The 20,302-nt window shown below is 42.9% G+C and overlaps 1 protein-coding gene and 1 long non-coding RNA gene across 2 annotated transcripts in view; one reads left to right on the top strand and one right to left on the bottom strand.

Annotated features, from left to right (window-relative positions):
- The window catches only part of LOC139772434 (kin of IRRE-like protein 1), a 346,418-nt gene that overhangs the window by 176,647 nt on the left and 149,469 nt on the right, over positions 1-20,302 (bottom strand). The window contains exon 2 of the mRNA XM_071706124.1: positions 16,738-16,867. Coding sequence (XP_071562225.1) covers positions 16,738-16,867 — 130 coding nt within the window. The remainder of the gene's footprint in view (positions 1-16,737; positions 16,868-20,302) is intronic.
- Positions 1-20,302, top strand: part of LOC139772437 (uncharacterized) — a 120,129-nt gene that overhangs the window by 78,360 nt on the left and 21,467 nt on the right. The window contains exon 4 of the long non-coding RNA XR_011718127.1: positions 18,432-18,606. This is a non-coding gene — a long non-coding RNA (uncharacterized lncRNA). The remainder of the gene's footprint in view (positions 1-18,431; positions 18,607-20,302) is intronic.

The raw sequence follows: 20,302 nt of genomic DNA, 5'->3' as shown, positions 1-20,302 counted from the left end.
AAGCGCGACGATGCCTCGTGCCGCCAATGTATCATCGATATTACATCGCATAGGTGTTGCCCTGACCTCAATAACTCGCCGATAGATAGATCGATAGATAGATATGTGATACCGCGATGCAAGGTGGCTTCTTAGTGCCTGCGAAAATCGTTCGCGCGAATATAAAAAGGACCGAGCGACGTCGAATAATTTATTACGCGTATTATAGCTCCCATAGAGCTTGATATCCCGATCATTCGCCAGCACAAAAATTGTTTTCAAAGATACGCGGGATACATGCGTGTCACATTTATTTTCCATTGCGTGAAAATTAGTGAAAATTGTGAATCAATTATTTTGTTGGAGCTATATTTATTACGCACGTACTTATGGCCAGAGCTAACGAGAACGAACGGAAACGACGCGGGTGGAACGTGATGACACCGAGCATTGAGCAATCTTTGATAAAGGGCAGTTCGTATCTCGACATTAAAAGCCATCCCTGTCTGCGCGACTGCCGTGTCTATCGAGGCGAACTAGGCTAGGTAAGGCTCGTAAATATCGGGTTACGGACGTAAAGATTGGGAATCCACCGTGCAATCGTTCGTTATTAGCCGTCGGCGCAATATATACGCCGCTTTAACCCGGGAAGACTATGAAGCTGCGCGTGTATCTTAGGATTAATCATCACGCCGATCCTCGGGCATGGAGACGATTTGCATAATTACTCGGGTTAGGGTGAGGTAGACGGGAGCCAATTGTCGGCGCCGACCTTACGCGAAAGTACATGCATCATATATCGCATAATTCCGACGTCTACATAATATCGTGAATTCAACTGAAAATTTAATGAACCAATGAAAAGTTCATTTCCCTTAATTTATATATTATTACGCATTACATTGAAGTCTTGGAAAAGTCGAATAGAAGTTTATCGCTTCTCTTTTTCTTATATACGTGCATCTTTCTATTTACAATCAATATTCTAATTTATAATTTATAATTAGTTTGTGCAATGCATAACAATCTAAAAAAATAGAATTAATTGGACAATGAAAAATAAGTATTAAGCTGCGAAAATTAATAACAAAAGAATGATCGGTACATGTGAATACTATATCTGAAAACCTATTCCAAAATTAATGAAATATAATATCTAGTAAGTAATGTGTGTAATTCAATGTGGAAAGTTTCAATTGATTGTACCAGAAGCATGTAACGTAATATGTTAGTATTAATAACATAATCTCTGTTTCTTCAAATATTGTTCATACTCTGTACATTATGGAAATAAATAGCGTGTTATGTTTTAATGGAGATAAATTTTAAATAAAACGTGATATGCTAAATGTAAAAAATAATTCGTATAGAAAAAATTGCAACTTCCACGCAGCAAATTTAAAAAAATAGTGATTTCTTAATGATGGCTTAATGGTTTACAATTTTACATACATAGCAGAGCTTGCGTTCGTATGTATAAACGTATGCGTTTAAATCTTAATATCGACGATTGCGTTCCTGCGGAATATATCCATAGAGATTCGTAAATATCAAGTTACGAGCGTGTAAAGACCGTGATTCTCGAGGGATTGTTCATTATTAGCAGCTAGTGCAATACTGGTTTGTTCCGTGCAACGAAGTTGCAGTACACTGAAGTTTCATCGACCTATACGCAGCTTATTCCATACGTTTTCACGCTTGGTTACCTATCGGGTAATAATGGCATAAACGTAATGATACACAGATTCAAAATTTTTATATGCAGTAAAATACTGTAATGAAGAGAGTACGTAAAAGAAATACTTAACAACAGGTTTTTATAAACTTGATTTTGATGTACTAATTAAAGGTACATTAATATTTACGTGTCGTGAGACTCTTCTTGCCAAATTACATTCGAGTAACTTTGGAAGGCTCGTTAGTAAAATGTAATATCCCTCGCAGGTGCAGCAGGATGAACGTTAACGCTAAGAGGAACAGCACATCCGTCATTCCGAGTATCCCTCTTTCGTAAGCGATTGTTGCAATTCCTGGGTTGCAGCGGGAATAGCATCCTTAGATTTCGGCGAAACAATTCGCATAGGATTCCACGCAATAGGAACTCCTGGATTGCCGCAGTGCCCCGCCGGTCCGTAAACTTGGCTCTTGCGGGGAAATAAAGACCGCAGATATCTCGCGTGGGAATCGTTCGTTATTAGCCGGCAGGCAATAAGTTTCCCTTATTGCCGCGTAAACGATGCACTCGGTGGCCGCGCGAGCGCGGCGCTGCCGCAAAGGGAGAGTTTAAGGGTAGCGCTCGAAAGAGCGTTAAAACGGGCGGACGAGAGAGTAAGAGAGAAGAGGAACGATCGGAGCAGGTAATATACAGACACCATTTTTAAAGTTAAGCATCGCCACGCAATGCGATTTAAATGGAGATAGACGAGATCCTATTCGCGGGGGTGGACCGAATCGTGTGCCTCCTCTATTTTTTCTCCCCATCTACCTTTCCCCCTCATTGTCCATTTGAGACTGGCTTAAATCTAACGCCAGTCGAGACGGAATTTAATTTGGTCCCCCTTTCAATTTCTTGTTCCTGACCGAATACTACGCCAGTTACAACTTCATTCGCATTATTAATTCGATATAATAGATGTACCCACTCTATTCGTTCTCTTTATTCTATCCACCTTGTCCTATCGTGATACATTCGTTGCCGTTTCGCAGAATCCCGTCCCACCGATCTGGCTATTTCTCATCCAGCTCTCGTGCATCCACGGAAGACAGCAATGGCTCTTCGCTCGATCGTAACAACCCCCTGCAGATCCGGTTCATGTAAAGCGTTCGCTCTTCTTCCTCGAGCGATAGGGAAAGCCATTTTATGCGGGTATTTAAGGGATGGTGCGCGCCATCTCTCATACCGTATCTACTCGAATCGCCGGCCGGGCCGTACCGTTCGAGCTATTCATGCATGATGCACACGGCGGTAACGCGCTTCCGCCACGCGTTAAAGCGCCCTTTTTGAAATCTCGCCGCAGTGAAAACGCAGCCGGAGAAATGATTGGGATTTATTGGCTGTATAATCTGGACGCACGCGCCGCGTCCGTTTATTTTCCGGTTATCCGCTCGCTCTGTAATAGCTAAAGATATATGTGTGTATACATATACATATACATATATATACCGCGCGATTTGTCGAGCTCTTGGACATCCGGTGCAAATGACCGGCTTTAATGCGTTTCCAGGTTTTAACAATCACGTCGCACATCGATTTTATTTTACATGTTTATTCCAATTTTTTCATCTTTTCGTCGTATCCTCCATCCCCCTAGCCAGCATCGGTAAGCTGCGTAACGCGGCGTAAAATCAAACGTGACAATTATTCGCTAAATGCGGGATTATGATACATCGCGCGCGGCGCTTCATTACGGAACAGCGTTTATATCCCCGGCGCTCTATCGCGCCGTGCTCTTACTCAGCGAGTTGTTATAATTTACCGGCTGTGTGTCGCTATACCAGCAATGCGTGCACGGTACGTGCACGCGCGTATTGTTACACGAGTGACACAGTGACGTGATGCGCCTGAATAAGCGGCGGCAGATAGGAACCGATAGGGAATCTGGGACCCTCCCTCCCGCCTTTCCATACGCGAGCGAAACCGACATTTGCAAATGCTTATTAATTAGTCATTCGTCGGTCTAATGGCGGAACGCGCTGGCCTTTGATGTGGCGCTAATAATTACACGCAATTAGATACTATTAAGGGTCAATATGCACACCTTTATATGCACTTTGCGGCCGTACGATCCCTTTGGCGTACTAAATCTACGGTACCGCGAATATAAATAGCCTTTATCCTGCGGTGCGTTACACGCTCATTCCGATATACGTAATCCATTGATATCCCATGTTATAATTTCCAGGGAATAATTATATGGTGTTAGAGACATTCGGTCGAGCAGCACCGCAATCTTTCGGTCTCTAATCAAACGGGGAAATAAAACCATCGCGTTACCTATCGCGTATCGTAGGAGAACATGGGTTAAAAGCACAGCTCTTGTTGCTGCGAGCAATAGTACTGTAATTCAATCGATTCATGCATTATTATACGTTATCGCCTACGGCCACGTTACGGCCACTGGGATATAATTTTTCTCTACTCTATCTCTGTGTTTTCAACTTTGCCTCGTCATAAGCACGCGTCCACAATCGACGTACAATCCATTTCTATAGACGCGAACATGTTTCGTTAATTTTCTAATCTTTTTTTCACTTAACGTTCGTATACCGTCCATTGACAGGCACGATTGCGGGCGCGTCCATAATCCGTCTGTCGGTGGTTCCGCGCGCGAACGGAACATTCGGAATGCCTGTCGCGTTGTTTCCGCACGATCTGCCGCGCGAGAGAAAGGACGAGGAAGAGAGGGATTCACAATCGGAATGATCTCCGGCGCGGGCGTGTCAACAGGCGCGGTGCGGCGCGCGGCGTGGCGTGGCGCAGAGGCGGCGCGGTCGCCGCAAGCGCCAAACCGCAGCGCTGTCAACGTGCGTAATTAATCCGCATTTCAGCGGGCCCGGCACACGCCCGACAGCAGCCTAAGATTTACCGCAATCCAATTTTACACCTGTCCGTCAGAACCCGCGACCCCGGGCGTCGCCCTTCGGTGAACGATGAAACCGGCGCCAGTTTTGATAATTATCAACGTATATTCGCGTCACCTTTAACCGTCTTTCTTCCTATCCGCTTCGACCGATTCCTCCGCGTACCGAAGATACGTCAAGTCGCGTTTTTTCGATTTCGACGCGAGAACGGAGCGCGTCTTTGATATGCCGGCCATGGACGACCGCGAGATGGACTCGAAATCGAGTTGGATGAGTTCTGGGTTTAATCGCGCACGTCCTGAATTTTAATGAAACGCCGCTACTACCCCTCCTAGCTATTTACGTTGCCGTAACGGGACACGTCTTAAGTGACTGACGTGTGTCCCTCGTAAACTGCATCTCATTTCAGACTCGTTAGAAATCCAAGTCGGATCGCAGATTTATTTTCACTTCCACGCGGCTTCCTTACGTTGACGCTACAACGCAATATCGCATGCAATTTGCACGTGCGATATGTGTGTAAACATTATGCCCGTGGTTTTGCGCGACACTGAAATCTAGACTTTACACACGTACATACGCGGACGCGATATATGGGACGTTAACGACTTTCATTTTCTGCCTGTAACGAGTCTGTAACATCCGCACCGCGTGCGTTACCGTCGACGGTCGGCTCGAAGCCACGTACGTTGGACGGGAGCGAGCGCACTTAATGCCGTTCGAAGCCAGCAATTTCGCACGAACAGGCGTTCTTCGTAAATGTCCGCGAAGCAACGTACCAGCAATTTAGGAATATTCGCTCCTCTGAGTCGCACGATGGCATGGCGTATCCTTTATATCAGTTTTACACATCCGGGGGGCGATCAACGGCAACCAGCAGCTATGACCCTAACATCCCTGAAATACGTTGCGAGATATGTTATGACATGCTACTAATAAAAATCCTGTCTCCGTACCTCTTCATACCTCTATAACTTTGCCAATAATTCTTTGCTACGTAAATAGTAGTACGAGACAGTAATGTTAGAAATACGACGAAACAGATGTCGAGATACTGAAACAAGAGAAGAACTATGAGACCCTTTAAGAACTCGTGGGCAAGTGACACTATGAAGGGGATGTTTGAAAGCCGAACGTAAATTTTCAAAAGGTGGGGAGGTCGCGTATGCACTGGCGCGGATTTCAACGAGCTTAATTCGAAGCGCGTACTGCCGGACAATCTGCGATCTTTATTTCACGCCGTGCCGATATTTCCGCTTGTTCGTGCCGCGCCGGCAGTTTCCACGATTATTGCCGCGCAGTCCGAGAGACAAAAGGCATCATCCGTGGGATCGTTGATACTGACGATCGTATAACTTTTGATTGGCGCACGGTTTTATTATTCCGACGACGCCTTCGAAAAGCGCCGTCGCGCTGCTCGTTCGGGATCCAGCACACGGGGTAGAAAATCGGAATGAGAATTAGCGAAGGGTCGTCGATCCGGCACGTCTTTTATTCAAGTCGTTTTAAAGTCCAACAACGTTTCTTGCACGATGGGAGATACTTCGAGACACTTCTTATCGACAGATAAAATTATAATTAACGACACTTTATTGATAATAACTAATGACGGAGTCCTTTGGACAACTTTATTGACAGCTCGATGATTTTGCGTTATTGCACAATATGGGTGAATATTGTGTAAGTAAAAGATGCTTTTTGATTCTCGACCCAGGCAATAATTTCTCGTAAAAAAAAACTCAAGGGGAGAGGAACAATCTATCACTAGACCTGAGTACTTGTCACGGTATTGCGTGAACGGCTGCCTCGAAAAATCAAAATTTTATCTCGATACTGTCTCGGTCTGGATTTATCACACTCATCTGATATCACTATCAAGAATTTGATGCGGCGTAGTGCAGTCATTATTGTTATTGCAGCGACGGTGACGATAACGACAGTAACTACAAGCGATGGTCCACGGTGAATGGTGAAATCGCCGCAATAAAGTCCGCGGAAAGATAATATTTGTACTGGGGAATAGTTGTGTATGTCGGCGACTTCCTCTTGGAGTAGCATTCGCTTGTTCTACGGTGTCAATCGGGACTGTCGCCGGAAGTCAACCATCGGCGACCGTAACGCCGAAATGAGGCACGATAAAACTTAAATGAAGCAATTTTCGTTAATAGTTTACGGAATGGATCTCCGGAGGGAATACGACACTGAAAACACGATGCGCCTGTGTGAAAGAACAAACCAAGGGAGGGAAAATGTGTCGCGCATTGCATTGCGGATATGCTAACCGGTGCGGTTACGCACTGACAAACGATCCTTTGCGCTGTATTTCGCGTAGTTTCGCACGAAAACGAGGAACGTACTAAAATGCTTTACGAGAACGGCGCGTATAAGCTGCGGTCCAAAGGCTAAAACAATCCGACGAGCCGTGGATTACGAGAACAGTAGAGACGCCCTCGTGAAATCCGCCGACGCAATCATAGTCGCGACGAGTTACAGTGTCGTGAATACTTTGGGTGATGGGAGTGGCCTGCACCGCGGCAATCGTTGTCAAGCATTAGGATCGTTAATATATCTTTCATATATGTCGATACGCTTCCCTCGAATATGATATATCTAACGAAGAGCACGAGAGTCGCGAAGAGAACCTTATTTAACGATATTGATCGAAATCTTCTTATGAAAAAATTTGTTAACGTTCCCTAGGATTCTTAAAAAAGAAATTGAGATTCTTGATCCTCGTAAATTTTAGAAAACATTATCTTTTAATTTTTTACCGTACTGAAATTTCTTTATTAAAAATTAAAATTGGTATATGGAGAACCAGATAAATGATAATTTCAGAAAAATGATAATTTTCTAACTACTCATCCACATGTGAGAAGAGTGATATTTTCTCTTCTAAAAATATTGGCTTTGGAATTTATGATGGTTATATTTGCATGTGCAGTCAATAATTAATTTTCCGACAAAATGTATGCCCTACAATTTTTAGAAGATTAATTGAAATTTTATTCATACCTGCTCCCTGCAACGAGATGGTAAACGTCGAGGCAAATTGTACGAAAAATAGCACGTTTCTCTCCCGAGCAGAATTCTTTAGTGTCGGTTGAATACGGTCCGGGGATTTTAATTTGCAAGAAAGAATTTCGACAAAAAGGCATCGCGCCGTTTTCGAGCGATCGCCGTGCCCGATATCGACACGGGCGACCATTAAATCCATTCACCTGGTTGCTTTCGTGCCCAAGGAGTCCATACGTGGTGACGGCGACGACGGCGGCGACGGCGGCGACGGCGGCAGCGGCACGGGGGAGGCGGGCTCGATTTCGAGAGACCACAGGCCGGAGGTTCCGCAGGCATTATGTGATTCGAATCTCGGTATTATTCTATAATCTATTCCGCGGGGATGATAGTGTTGGCGGTGGCGGTTAGGCTCGGTTGCATGCCGACCGTGGTTTGTTCGACCCCTGCACGCCACTGCCCACTCCCTCCGACCATCAATAAGCATCCCTCCCTCTCGCAATGCGCGCGTGCACTCCGGCGATCGCTGGGGGCAGGGATGCGTGGATCACCCCGCACGACGAGAGATACTCACGTGAATCGCGCGCGCACCATGTTACCCGTTGTAAACTCGCCTGATATGCAAGTCCCTGGGTTTAAAGCCTGGTATACGTTGTAACCTTCTTGATTATGGTTGCGCCTGGCGCTGATGGTAAGAGAGCGAAAGGGTCGCGCGGTCGTTGTTACCACTTATTTGCTGCATAATGGCGGGGGGATGTTTTGTCGGAGAAAAAAGGAGGGAAAGAAAGAGGGAGAAAGAGAGAGGAAAAAAGGAAAAGAGAAGATATCGCCGGAGAAAAGAGTGAGGCGAGATAACGACCGAGACGTGAGGATACGCTGATTTATGGAATTTGTAAGAAATACAGTAGAATACGATGTCCTAAATTATCTCTCCCTCTCTTTCTTTCTCTGGCTCGATTGAAATTTATCCCGATCGGTTTTCGCGCCTTTTGCGTTCCGCTGGGACTACATATAGATACATAAGCGCGATGAATACGATAGCGGATATTAATATCAGTTTATTAAACTATTAAACGCATCTACGATCGCCATAGAAATTTAGTGTAACTTTCATGGGTGCTTATATTCACGCATGCGTGCACGCAAACTACAATATATATTGTAGTTATGATTAATCAGATTTACGGATGTAACAATAAATCTGATTGGATCTGCGCACGTAACTACGATAATGCTATAATCGGCGTAAGCGTACCGGTCGCCGATCGGCCGGAAGTTATTGTCGCAAACAGTTTGGGATTTTATCGCAGGAGCAATCGTAACGCAAACACTCCTTCATCACGAAACGGCGTTCTCGGTTTCTCGATTGCCAAAAATTACATTAATAATCGTAGATACCATCGGAGATCGAGCTGAGCTCCGAATTCTCGGAAGTGCATACAGAGCAGTCGTAGCTTCTGACCTACAACCCCCGGGAGCGTGGCCCAGGGCCACGACCCCTGGACAGTTTCCACACGCCTCGTAATCCAGGGATGAATCCCCAAGATCCACGGCCTGGTTTCGCCAAAAGGTCTTCGAGCTTTCGACTTCTCGCGGCCGAAATCCCGCCCGAGGTTTGCGTTTTTACCATAAATGTAATCGGCGATTGATTCTACGATGGAAATTTTTGACAATTTTCGTCCACCCTGTTCTTCTCCAACATTTTTAACGAAATCTTGGATTCGCGAGGAAACTTTAAACGCGTAAAAATTTCATCTTTTTCTCCATTTTACGTGACGAATGAAGAAACATATTACTGCATCACTTAATGCCGAGATAATTTACATAGATCAAATCATGGAAAGTAAATAAGGAGAAACAGCCTCTATAACAACCTCTCATATTTGGTAATTTTTTGATATAGCATAATTTCATTACTATTCTTTTTTTCATTGCATGAACGATATTTGTACCTTGTCGATGAATTTTTCATGCTTTGACTCACGTGCAATTAATCGTACAATATTTGATGCAATTACGCGTGAACACACATAACTCGAAGCGAATAAACTGAAAGCGCCCGATAATTTTATGGAACTGTAATCGACGAAAAAGCGATTGCTGCGGAATAGGTCTGCCGGTTCGCTGGCCGATCGATCGCAGCAGCACCGACCTCGTGCGAGTCTGATGTCAAAGGTTTAATTCGTCGGCTTATGACACTGTCGCAGAGGTCAAATCGTGAAGCGTTCGCTCGAATAATCTAGCTCGAATAATCTAGCTGACAATAGCTGACAATAGCTGAGAATAGACGAGAATATCGACTATCTTTTCTGAATTATTGAATCACAAATCTAAAGAAGGCAGATGTTATATGCGAGATAAAAGTCAAGACTATTTATAACCGTGTCTGCGTTGCAAGATGACATTTGAAAATATATTACGCTTGGTCTTAGCGATTAATAAGTGTTTTTTCCGTTACAACAACTTGTTGTAACATAATATAGTTTGTAACGTTTCTGTAACACGATTGTAATGGCTGCAAATAGCCCGGCTATATCTGTGGTATTAAGTGCAATGAACCGACCACGTATTAAGTCTGAGAGGAAACTGCGCTGGTTAAAACGAGCTGGTTTCTAACGTACGTTCATTAGACTAAAGAAGAGAGCGTATTTAATTATATTATCATTAGGAGATGCGGTAGCGTCTCGACGCCAAGGGCATGTAAAAAAAAAATGATCACGATTTCTATTACCTTTATTACCGTTATATAATCTGTAATTGTCGATTATTTACACTATGTATAGTCAGAACACGTGCAACGTCTTCAGTCGACTTGGCAATTAATCAGATTATTATCATCGAATGTAACGGTGGGGTTGAAAATTACTATAATTACTCGAAAATTGATAATGACATCTGTACGGGGGGGAGGGGAGGGATAACGATGTTTGATATAGCGCACCAGGTTGCAAACCCTTCTCCCAAAGAATTTCACGTTAAACGAGCTCTCTGCGTGCAACGGTCGTTGCGAGAAAGTATGATAGCTACGTTGCTCGTCCGAATTTATGGTATCGTTCGATTACCCGATGCGTGCGAGCCATTCGCCGCAGGTAATTCTGCCATCATGATTATGGCGTGCATTCTCTCGCATTCGATGCGACGCGTGGCGCGTCGCCCATATTCTCTTATCCGTGACGACGCGTAGCTGTTTACGCGAAAACATCACTTTCGGGGCTTTTAGCGACGCGAATTGGCTTGATCTTTTGATGCACGACCCGCTAATAAATCTTGAAAGTAAAATGTCAGAAGTATAATTTTAAATTAATCCTAAATTGTCGAACGAATGTCGAAAAATAGCTCCTTGAAGCTTCTTTAAAAAATCAAGGAAGGAAAAAATACAGTTAAAGGATTATTGGAAGAATATCATATAAATAGGTATAAAAGCAAAGGTCCTCGAGGTTTAATAATTTGTCGAATAATTTTAAAATAATTTAAAATAATTGATTGAAAGTCTTTCTCGGCTTTCGCGACTATATTTATTATTCTTAAAACCCACTTTTATAAATATCATCTAAGGTCGAGATAGAAATTCGACTCGGTTGTAGATCTAGACAAAGAGGACAAGAGATGTCGATAAACTGCCGCTGAAAGCAGTAACAAAATTGAATTTGAGGGAAGATCGATACCTCAGTCTGATCTAAAGCTACCTAAGACTATCCTAAACGAGTTTGTTCCGCGTACGAGGAAAAAAGCACCGGAAAAGATCCAGGTGAACCCTTTGGGCGAAACACAAAGTGGACAAAAGATCCAGGGAGCGCATCGTGAACATCGCGATACAAGTGGATGCGCATAAATATTTGATAACACGGCGAGATAGGCAGCGGCGTCGATACAACAACGCTCGTGTCTGATGGAAGTTTTGTGTATGTGTGTGTGTGTGTGTGTGATGTTGGCGAGAAGGGGTAGAAAGGGGCCGAGTACGAGGGGCGCTTTTGGCCGCGCGCATAGCTCGCATACCGGGCCTTCCTCGCATGGTATGTTATAATTAGTGCTCCTCCTCCGTGCACGCACGCAACATCGATATGTCCACGAGCTTCGGAATACTTCCCTAATGAGATGGCAGCGATAAACAACGGGTTAAGTGCTCGCGCGCGACCAGGCGCGTCCGCCTATCCTCCGCGCGTTGCCCGTCTAAGGGACACGCCATCGAGAGGATCGTATCGTGCAAAAGAGCTGACGAGTCGCGAAATGTATCGTCGCAAAACTCTGTCGGTTAATGAGCGTGGCAAGTATAAGAAATTCCGCCTGCTCGCGAAATTGTAAAATGCGCGACAGTGTTAGAGCACTCGATTCACATCAAGTTTTTCGATATGCATTGCGCGACGCGTCAATTTTCCTCTCGTTTTCCGAGGGGGGCGAACGAGTATTTATCTTACGATTTCGTTGCATCCCGACGCGTGTGTGAACGCGTTAACTGGTGCGTCCTCACGAGAGACGCGCGGACGAGAATTGAAATTTTTCGGGCGTTTTTCAGAAAAATTGCGCTTGTAGATAAATCATACAATGTCTATTCAGCAGTCATCGCGAATGTATGTTTGCGGAAAGAAATAAACGCACGCGAAGGCTAAGCGTATCTCGGCTCTTGGCATTTAGCTCTTGCCGCAATAGATTTACATTGTACATCTCGCGTGCACGACGTAAGCATGTTTTACAACTCTGGCCAAATAAAAGCGTCGGCAGAAATCACGTTTCCTTCTTTCTTTTTTTTTTGCAACACGAAAATTTTACTGGTCGCGCGAATCAGGTCGGCGGTAAATCGCTGACGTTGAAGGCTAACGCGAGTTATTAATATAATGATAAATTAATAATAATAAATTTATTACAATGTACAACAATGAAAAGCTACAAGAGATTAAACATTAGATTGAATGTGAAAGAGACAAAGAAGTACGCGCAAATGGTGAGACACTAACAATACTGCTATTATGAAGCCTACCTAATAATAGTATAAGGTGAGAGAGATGGAAACGTGCATAATAAATGCACGAATCTCAGACGCACACACACTCCTATTCACACATGCAAAACACGTATACACATATAACCTACACTAATAAAACACGTCTATAATTTGGACTCGCGTCTAATAGTATTGCTCGAAAGAGTATGCGCATAAGAACAGGTCGAAGAAAATAAGCTATAGATACTAGTTTAAAGAGAAAGCAATCGAAACGATGAAACAAGAGGCCGCAGCGCGAAGAGAAGATAGAGAAAAGGAGGATTTTTTGGAAGACGGTAGTTTATTGCAATATTTGACAGTACAGTAGGGGAAAAGGCAGCGCGGAATTTACAATTAGTAGAGTAGTGATGTGAAGGAAAAGACAATAGGTCAATAAGACAATATATGTCACGCGAAATCTTTTATTCGCGGTGATAATCGAGGTACTTCGTTTATGCGATTAAAGATTTTCCAGTCTTCAAATGCGATAAGGAGAATTTCCATCTCTTCGTTCCTGTTCGTGATGTTAATTGTCGCGAAATTTTCGTACCTTTGATTCGCGTAACCCACGCTGGTTTATTGGCGTCATCGATCGCGTGATTTCCCGCGATTCGTGCCGTAGCACTGTAGCACTTTGAACTTGATCTATTAATAACGCCGCAAGGAGATTAATCGCGTCGCAGTCGCGCCCTCGTGCCCATCATGAATCAACGGATCTGAAAATCGTTTTTTTGATCTCGAGTCCGCGCGCGTCCGCCGTGAGAAATGTCCGGGCCACACGAAAGTACCGACCTCGTGTGCGGGGGAAAAAGTTTCTGTATTAGCGTCATTTACTCTTATTTGCCGCGACAAACGTCGTCGCCATTAGGACCCTAGTGCGGTACGATCGCGAGAGAGAAGGGGGACCGCAATTGTAGGTCGTCCTGGGACGAATAGAGGTAGACGGCGCGCGTTGGTAATGCGCGTCCGTGGATTCGCGAGCTTCTTCCTTCGTGGCCCCTCGCCACTTTCTTCCGTAATAATCATTACGCTGGATAGCCCCCGGAAACGGTGCCCTGGAGGTATAGGTGCGCGGGAGATACATACACCGATACCGACACCCACCCCCCCCCCCCCCCCCCGCCAATTATGTTTCATCAAGACTTTAATTCGGTACTTTGAACACCGTAACGCAACGACCCGGGACGAACGGAATTGCTTGCCGAGTACCTGTATCTGGAAAGGCGCAGTTGGGAAATTAAATATCGCAAGGAGTCTTGCCTCTCGGCATGGAAATACACTTTACGCGAATATTCGCGTATTCTTTAAGAGTACGGCGCCAATTTGGTAATAGTTATTGTTGAAATTCTGCTAAGCGCAGTCAGTGTGACATTTAAACGATAGTTTCAGAAGGTGCTTTTGAAAATGGCAATTACAATAATTGAATCATCATCCATATCATGGAACATATATATTCGTCCTACTTTTGCATTATTTAAAAAACGTTGGGTAAAAGTCAATTTAAAAATTTAATTAAAACAGGAAAATTAAAAATTTAAATGTCGAGAGACGCAGACAATACTATGATCCTAATATGCTGTGGAACGAGATTAAACCATGTTTAATCCGATCTACGCGCGATTGTATAAAGTCCTGCGGTGAAAAAGAATGCATTTATAATGAAGTTTTATCTGATATCCTCGCAAATCTCTGATGTTACTATGACGGTGAGACGAACAGCGAAGAGGCGTCCCCATCGTTATCAATTATAACGCCGATAAAGCTGCCAAACTAAATCTGGGAAACATCAAGCAGCAAACCACCCCTTATGCTCGTCGATTGAAATTTATCGACACGCCATAATTACACGCTACAGAAGTTGATTATGCGACGTTTGATTTCCATTAGGCGCGTGCATTTAAGTACCGACGCGGCTCACAAAATGCATTTAAAATTCGCATAAAAGTTAAGTTAGCAATTAACGGAAACTCGAAACTTGGTTCTCTCAGAAAGTGGCACTCGCGAAATAATTCAAAATTAGAGTCAGGCACGACGCGTTTGAAAGAAACATACACACTGATGTTTTCTCTTCCCTATAATATATGTATTGCAATATAGCATATTTGTTTATACAGTTAGTACAGCAAAAATATTTTTTTTTTAAGAGAAAAAGAAACGCGAATGATTATTTCTTATAATTTTCGCGATGCTAAACAATCTTCAAGATACTCTGTGATGTGAAGTAAAATTTCTTACCACGCCATATTCGTATGATTATAGCATAAATAAGTAAGTTTGACTTTAAATCTCTCATAATCAGTGATTGATAGAGTTGATTTTTAAGATCAAGATTGTATTGAGTATTAAAAACAATACAAGAAACAATTCATTTCTGGGGCTTTTTTCCTGTTAAACTGTGTAATTTTTCATTTTATATTATTAATATTCTATATTTTATATATATATATATATATATATATATATATATATATAATAAAAAAACTACAAATCATTTCCAAGCTTAACTCAGGTAAATCCCTTCATTGTAAAGCGGCAGTTGATTACGCATTCGATTGTAAATCGGGGGAAAAGAGCATATCTAAAGGTTTGTCCTCCCCCGGGCATTCCCGCAGTATCGATTTGATGACGACGGATCGAGCGGTTGGAGAAAAAAACGAGGAAAACCGTTGGAGAGAATCAGGGGGAAAGGGAGGATTGCATGCCACAAGCGGTGGCAAAGGTCGGCAGGGAAAAGTACACGCGTCGGATACACGATACGTATATCCGTATATATGTATTCGTTATCGTGAACCGGTTAAGCGTTTCCTACCTCTATTTGCGTTCTGTCGAAATACACTGTTTGTCTTCAATCCGCGTGGATCGAAAAATATTGAAGAGGTCGGGCATACGGGTTAATAGCACGCCTCAGCGATCTGCACTTCGAAATGCAAACTCAAATAACGCGTACGATACCAATAGTCGCATTGCGTTTAATTGAGCGGATTCCCTGCGTCGTTAAAATTTTAATGATTGCTACGTAAGTGTTATTGGCGATCCCGCCCGTAGGCAATCCTCTGCGGAAGTCGCGGAAGCTCTGCTTCTAACGCAGGCACGTTCAGAAATGATGTTTCTTGCGAGCCCGTTTGGGCAAACGGAAAAGCGGGGGTAAAGGGATTGTATGTGAACGTATAATTCGAGGACCGCTTATTCGTAAAGGAGAATATCGTGCTGGGGATGTGGAATACGGAAAGGGAATTTCCGTCAGAGGCAGCGGAGCACCGACGAGCCAGTGGTGATGTACGTTTAATAACGGGAGGTGAGTCGGACTTGTGCCACGATGTCGTAATAAAGAAGGGCGCCGCAATAGGGGCGGCTTTACTACATATTAGTCGCCAGGATCGTAGATCCTCAGAGTGTACTTGGAGATTTTTAGAAATCCTACATATGAGCTGAAAAACGGTAAATCAAAACACGGATTTCCACCGGAAATCATTGACGGCAGTTTCGATGATTGTCACGATAAATCGTGCCTCAATGCTTATACCTCGTCAGAGGCTTTGATCACATTCTTTGACGTTTTGAAGCGAATAAAGATCTTTGTGCAATTTGCTACGCAACACTGATGCAAAGATTTAGGCGACGAAAAGCACGTTAACCCTATAGGTATACACAGTGGGGTCTCGGAAACCCCAGACCAACTTTCTTTTTCCGCGTTTCTGTTTGTAGACCGCATTTTTTACCCGTATATCTCGGAGCTCTTTAATTCTATCGACTTTTATACATTATAGGCCTGTTCCTTGATCAATTCTCGATCGATTAAAAAAAAATAAACTAAAATATATCCATTTTTACTGAAGTTACGATAACAAATGTGGATGGGGTTTCCGAGACCCCACAGTGTATAATACGTAGGTAAAATAAGACTGTGTATACCTGGGGTTAACATTACGATATAATATATAAATAAAATTTTAAAATTGTATCACTTCTCATCTCTTTCTTCAAATTATTTAATTCATGTCTTCTAAGACTGTATATCAGTTGGAAATTTATTAAGAATGTGCTTCTAAGAATTATTTTTGTAAATTTCTACCGCATATTTCGTTATCTAATTGAAGCTACAGTCGTTCTGTAGTCAACACAATTTCGCAAATGCTAATTCCGCAGAAATTTTGCATGCGATAAGAACGAGATTGCAAACTCACGTGTACAGTGGTACTCCGGCTTCGTCTTTAAACCAGAAAACCATGTGCAGCATGTCTTCGCCGGGAGGAGTTATGTCGCACGGCAATTCGGCAGGCCTCCCTTCGACCACGCTGATATTCACCAACGGAACTGAAAACAGATGTTTTATTTGTTTAAATAATCGCTTTATTGTCTTTGTAGCTGATGCAATATTAATTAGAAGCCTGTGGAGCATTCCCTTAAAGAATAAAAATCCCGTACCTTCGCAGAGGTCTAATAAACGGATTCTTCTCCAATCTTCAAAAGCTCGCCGCGAGAAACGAATTTTATAGACAATTTTTCTAGCGAACACTTATGGAGAAGGAACGATGTAGATACGCATTTATTTCGATAAGTGATATTCGCGTGTGACTCGATATCAGAAATACCGACGATTTGCTGGTCGGTGCCGGTTGGACGATACACGAAATCAGAGATTTTGCGATGGGATTAAGAGATTCGGCTTATGAAATTCCGTTTTTCTGTGGAACATCTCCTGATCGTTGTCATCGTAGTTCGTAACACATCTCTCTCTTTCCCTCCCTCCCTCCCTCTTCTCCTTTCTCTTTCTCTCTCATGGTGACCGGAGGCGCAATCCGGCTGGACCAATTCGAGTAAGTGGATAGCTCGTTGGTCAGATCTCGCACGGGAAGGCCAATTCCTTTCGTAAATTTCCGGTAGGCTATTTCCAAGAAACGAGTTTCCATTCGATTCGGTCGGCTGCCTCCGTTCTCCTCCCGCGTGGCGAAGCGGACCTGATATAGCCGCTACACGGGGAGGAAAACCATGGCATACGAAGACCGTGGCGCCGTTTTGTTCGTGACGCAAGGGTCCTCCGGACTTTTTGTCGTTGACCGAGAAAGAAGAGAAGCGACCTGGCGTCTCGCCTCGCCGCTCTCGATTTTGTCACGCGCCGGGACATTGGATAGCCGCTGGTTATTCCTACCGTCGAAATGTAACGAGGATGAAGCGTCTCCCTGCCCGAAATGAAGGCAACAACATGGAAATCTATCTTTTTGTCTTTCAAACGTTTTTGCTCTACAGTAGAATAACATTACATTGAGTCGATCTCTTCGTATGGACTTATGGACGTGTATTACTTTGTGATTTGATGTTATCTGCCTGCTATCACATCTGTGAAATATCTCATCTAAGAACGATAATTCTTTAGGAAAGAAACGTAACGTTTTTTTCCTGATATTTATTTCTGCGTTTAACAAAGTGTAGCTTTCGTTCTTTTATTCTCTTTTTTCACACAATCATATTTGATATTTGAAAAAGTTTGAAATTAAATTATATCTTACTAACAGTACGATATCATGCCAAGTGTCAGGAAGGTAATATTTGTTCACCAAAATATTTTATCAGAGTCGAAACATCGAATTGTTGAACTCTTGTTTTAACGAATCTAAACATAAATTTTTTACCTTAGTCTCTTGCCAATAATCGACACGACATTTACTATAACCAGCAACTCACGCTATTCTGGCTTTGGGTAGAATTTTAAAAGACCTTATCAGCACGAGCAAGGGACAAGTATAAAGATTAGCATAGGCTTAGTATTTATTGCATGCCTCCGGCTCCAACGACGGGCATAAATATTGTTTAAGGGCGACTCTTTATCATATAAACGCCCCGGCGTAACGGTGCTCATTTGAATTCCCGCTTTTTCCAGGGCATAAAATGGGCTTCGCTGACGCGCAACAAGCCGTTTACTTCCTCTCCGGTTACTGGAGTAGTTGCTGGTGCTGTTGCTACGGCGGTGCACCAACGGTAGCAGGAAAGCCGCAAGTCTTCGCCATTGTACATAGGAAATGCAAGAAACCTCCGCAGATTCGTTATACTTTCATGTACGTATCTTAACTACAATTCTTAACTACAATGGTTGGTTTAGCATCTTGTTTTTCTACGTTATTTAATTACCGATAAATTTAAATATAATAGCCTACTTAGCCTATTTTGGAAGAAAAAACGTACTTTGAATGGAAATAAATTAACTGCAATCAGTAGGAAAGCGAAACAATTATTCACGTGAAACTTGTACTCGAAAATTTTTTCACACGACGTGAAAAAAACGATACATATAAAGTTGTAGTTTTTATAGAAGTATCGGAATTTAATTTGCCCGATTTTTTTTTTCTATCGTCACGTTTTCGCTTGTTTCAGTTTGCAAATTATTAAAATTATGAGCTGTTAGAAGACAATAAGGCTTTGCAATCTTGTCCAATGACTATATATTATTAATGAGGCCGTGCTAACGGCCTCATTAATAAAGCGAAGTTGAAAGCGACCGCGATTTATCTTCACCCATACTTTTTATTGTATTTTTATACATGTCACCTTTTATTCATACTTTTTTCTAAAATGTTTTTATATTAATATGATCTTATTAAAAATTTATCTAAAAGAGATAAAATTGGTCTTTTTTCATCTAATTACTAATTCTAATATATTGATTTCAAAATTGGTCAATTTCAGATAATTTCATGTCATATTTAATCAAGAAGATTTTAATTAAAGTTAACGAATTATTGATAAAATTTAATATTCGAGAAGGAAACGGACTGTAAGTATGCCTGATTTTCCTACCTCCTTTTGTTAATTCCCGCAATTCAACGACGTCGACAATCGCGGCTTTCACACTGAAAACGCCTATTGATCTCGAGACATTGGATATTGTCTTCTATCTGGAAATCTGCGTTTATTCGCAACGATTACACGTTTATATTTTTACGCCGGTGAGCACGAAAGCAACTGTCGATGGCCCATCAATCGTTCGCTGGCTGACGCGTGTACTTTAAATATCAGAAAAGCCTTGAAAATTGTTTCGATTAATGAAATTCCGCAACACGTCCGCAATTAACCCTCAAAGACCCGAGGCGCTGGTCGAAATGTCCAGTGGCGCGCTAATGGCGGGTGATGGTCGTGTAGCATTCGAAACGTATTTAATGAATTCATTATCGATCCAAATCGGCATTTGGTCTCACGTTTCGCTCAGAGCCATGCGAAACAGGCGATTCCGAAATCGATATGTGAGATCGTTTCGCGTGAATCGTTATGTCAAAACCGCTAATCCCGAATCTAATTCTAAAAATTAGAGACAAAATCGAAAGGAAGGAGGGAGCAGTTTCAAGTTTGCCAATTCGCGAAATCGGAACGGTCCGGCGCGGCGCGGCGCGTCGTAACGTTGATTGAGCAAGTTTTTCGATCAATTCGTGTCGTGCGCCGAGAAAAATTTCACTTCGTCGATTGGCGACGATCGTTTTTCGTTAACGCGACTGTCGTTTTCCACATACCGTCGATAAGGGAAACGTAGCGGGAATAATACTGCAAGTTCAGAAACTCGCGACGTAACGCGTGGACGTTCCTTTTAAAATAAAAATAAAGAGAAAGTTTTGAAGAGCTGATTCGCCGCGTACGAAGCGCCAGCGTGCAAAAATACGGCCTTCGAACGACGCCGCGTCTAATGGAAAAAGTGGATGTCATGAAGAGGATGAAGTTTCAACCTGCGCGAGGAAGGACTCGAAAAAGTTTAGTCAATATCTG

The sequence above is a fragment of the Temnothorax nylanderi genome, unplaced genomic scaffold, assembly GCF_030848795.1.
Source record: "Temnothorax nylanderi isolate EJ_2023f unplaced genomic scaffold, tnyl_v1.0 TNYL_tig0049_pilon, whole genome shotgun sequence".
In the NCBI taxonomy this organism is placed as follows: domain Eukaryota; kingdom Metazoa; phylum Arthropoda; class Insecta; order Hymenoptera; family Formicidae; genus Temnothorax; species Temnothorax nylanderi.
Note: the sequence above shows the minus strand (reverse complement) of the source record. Positions and strands in the feature narration are given on the sequence as shown.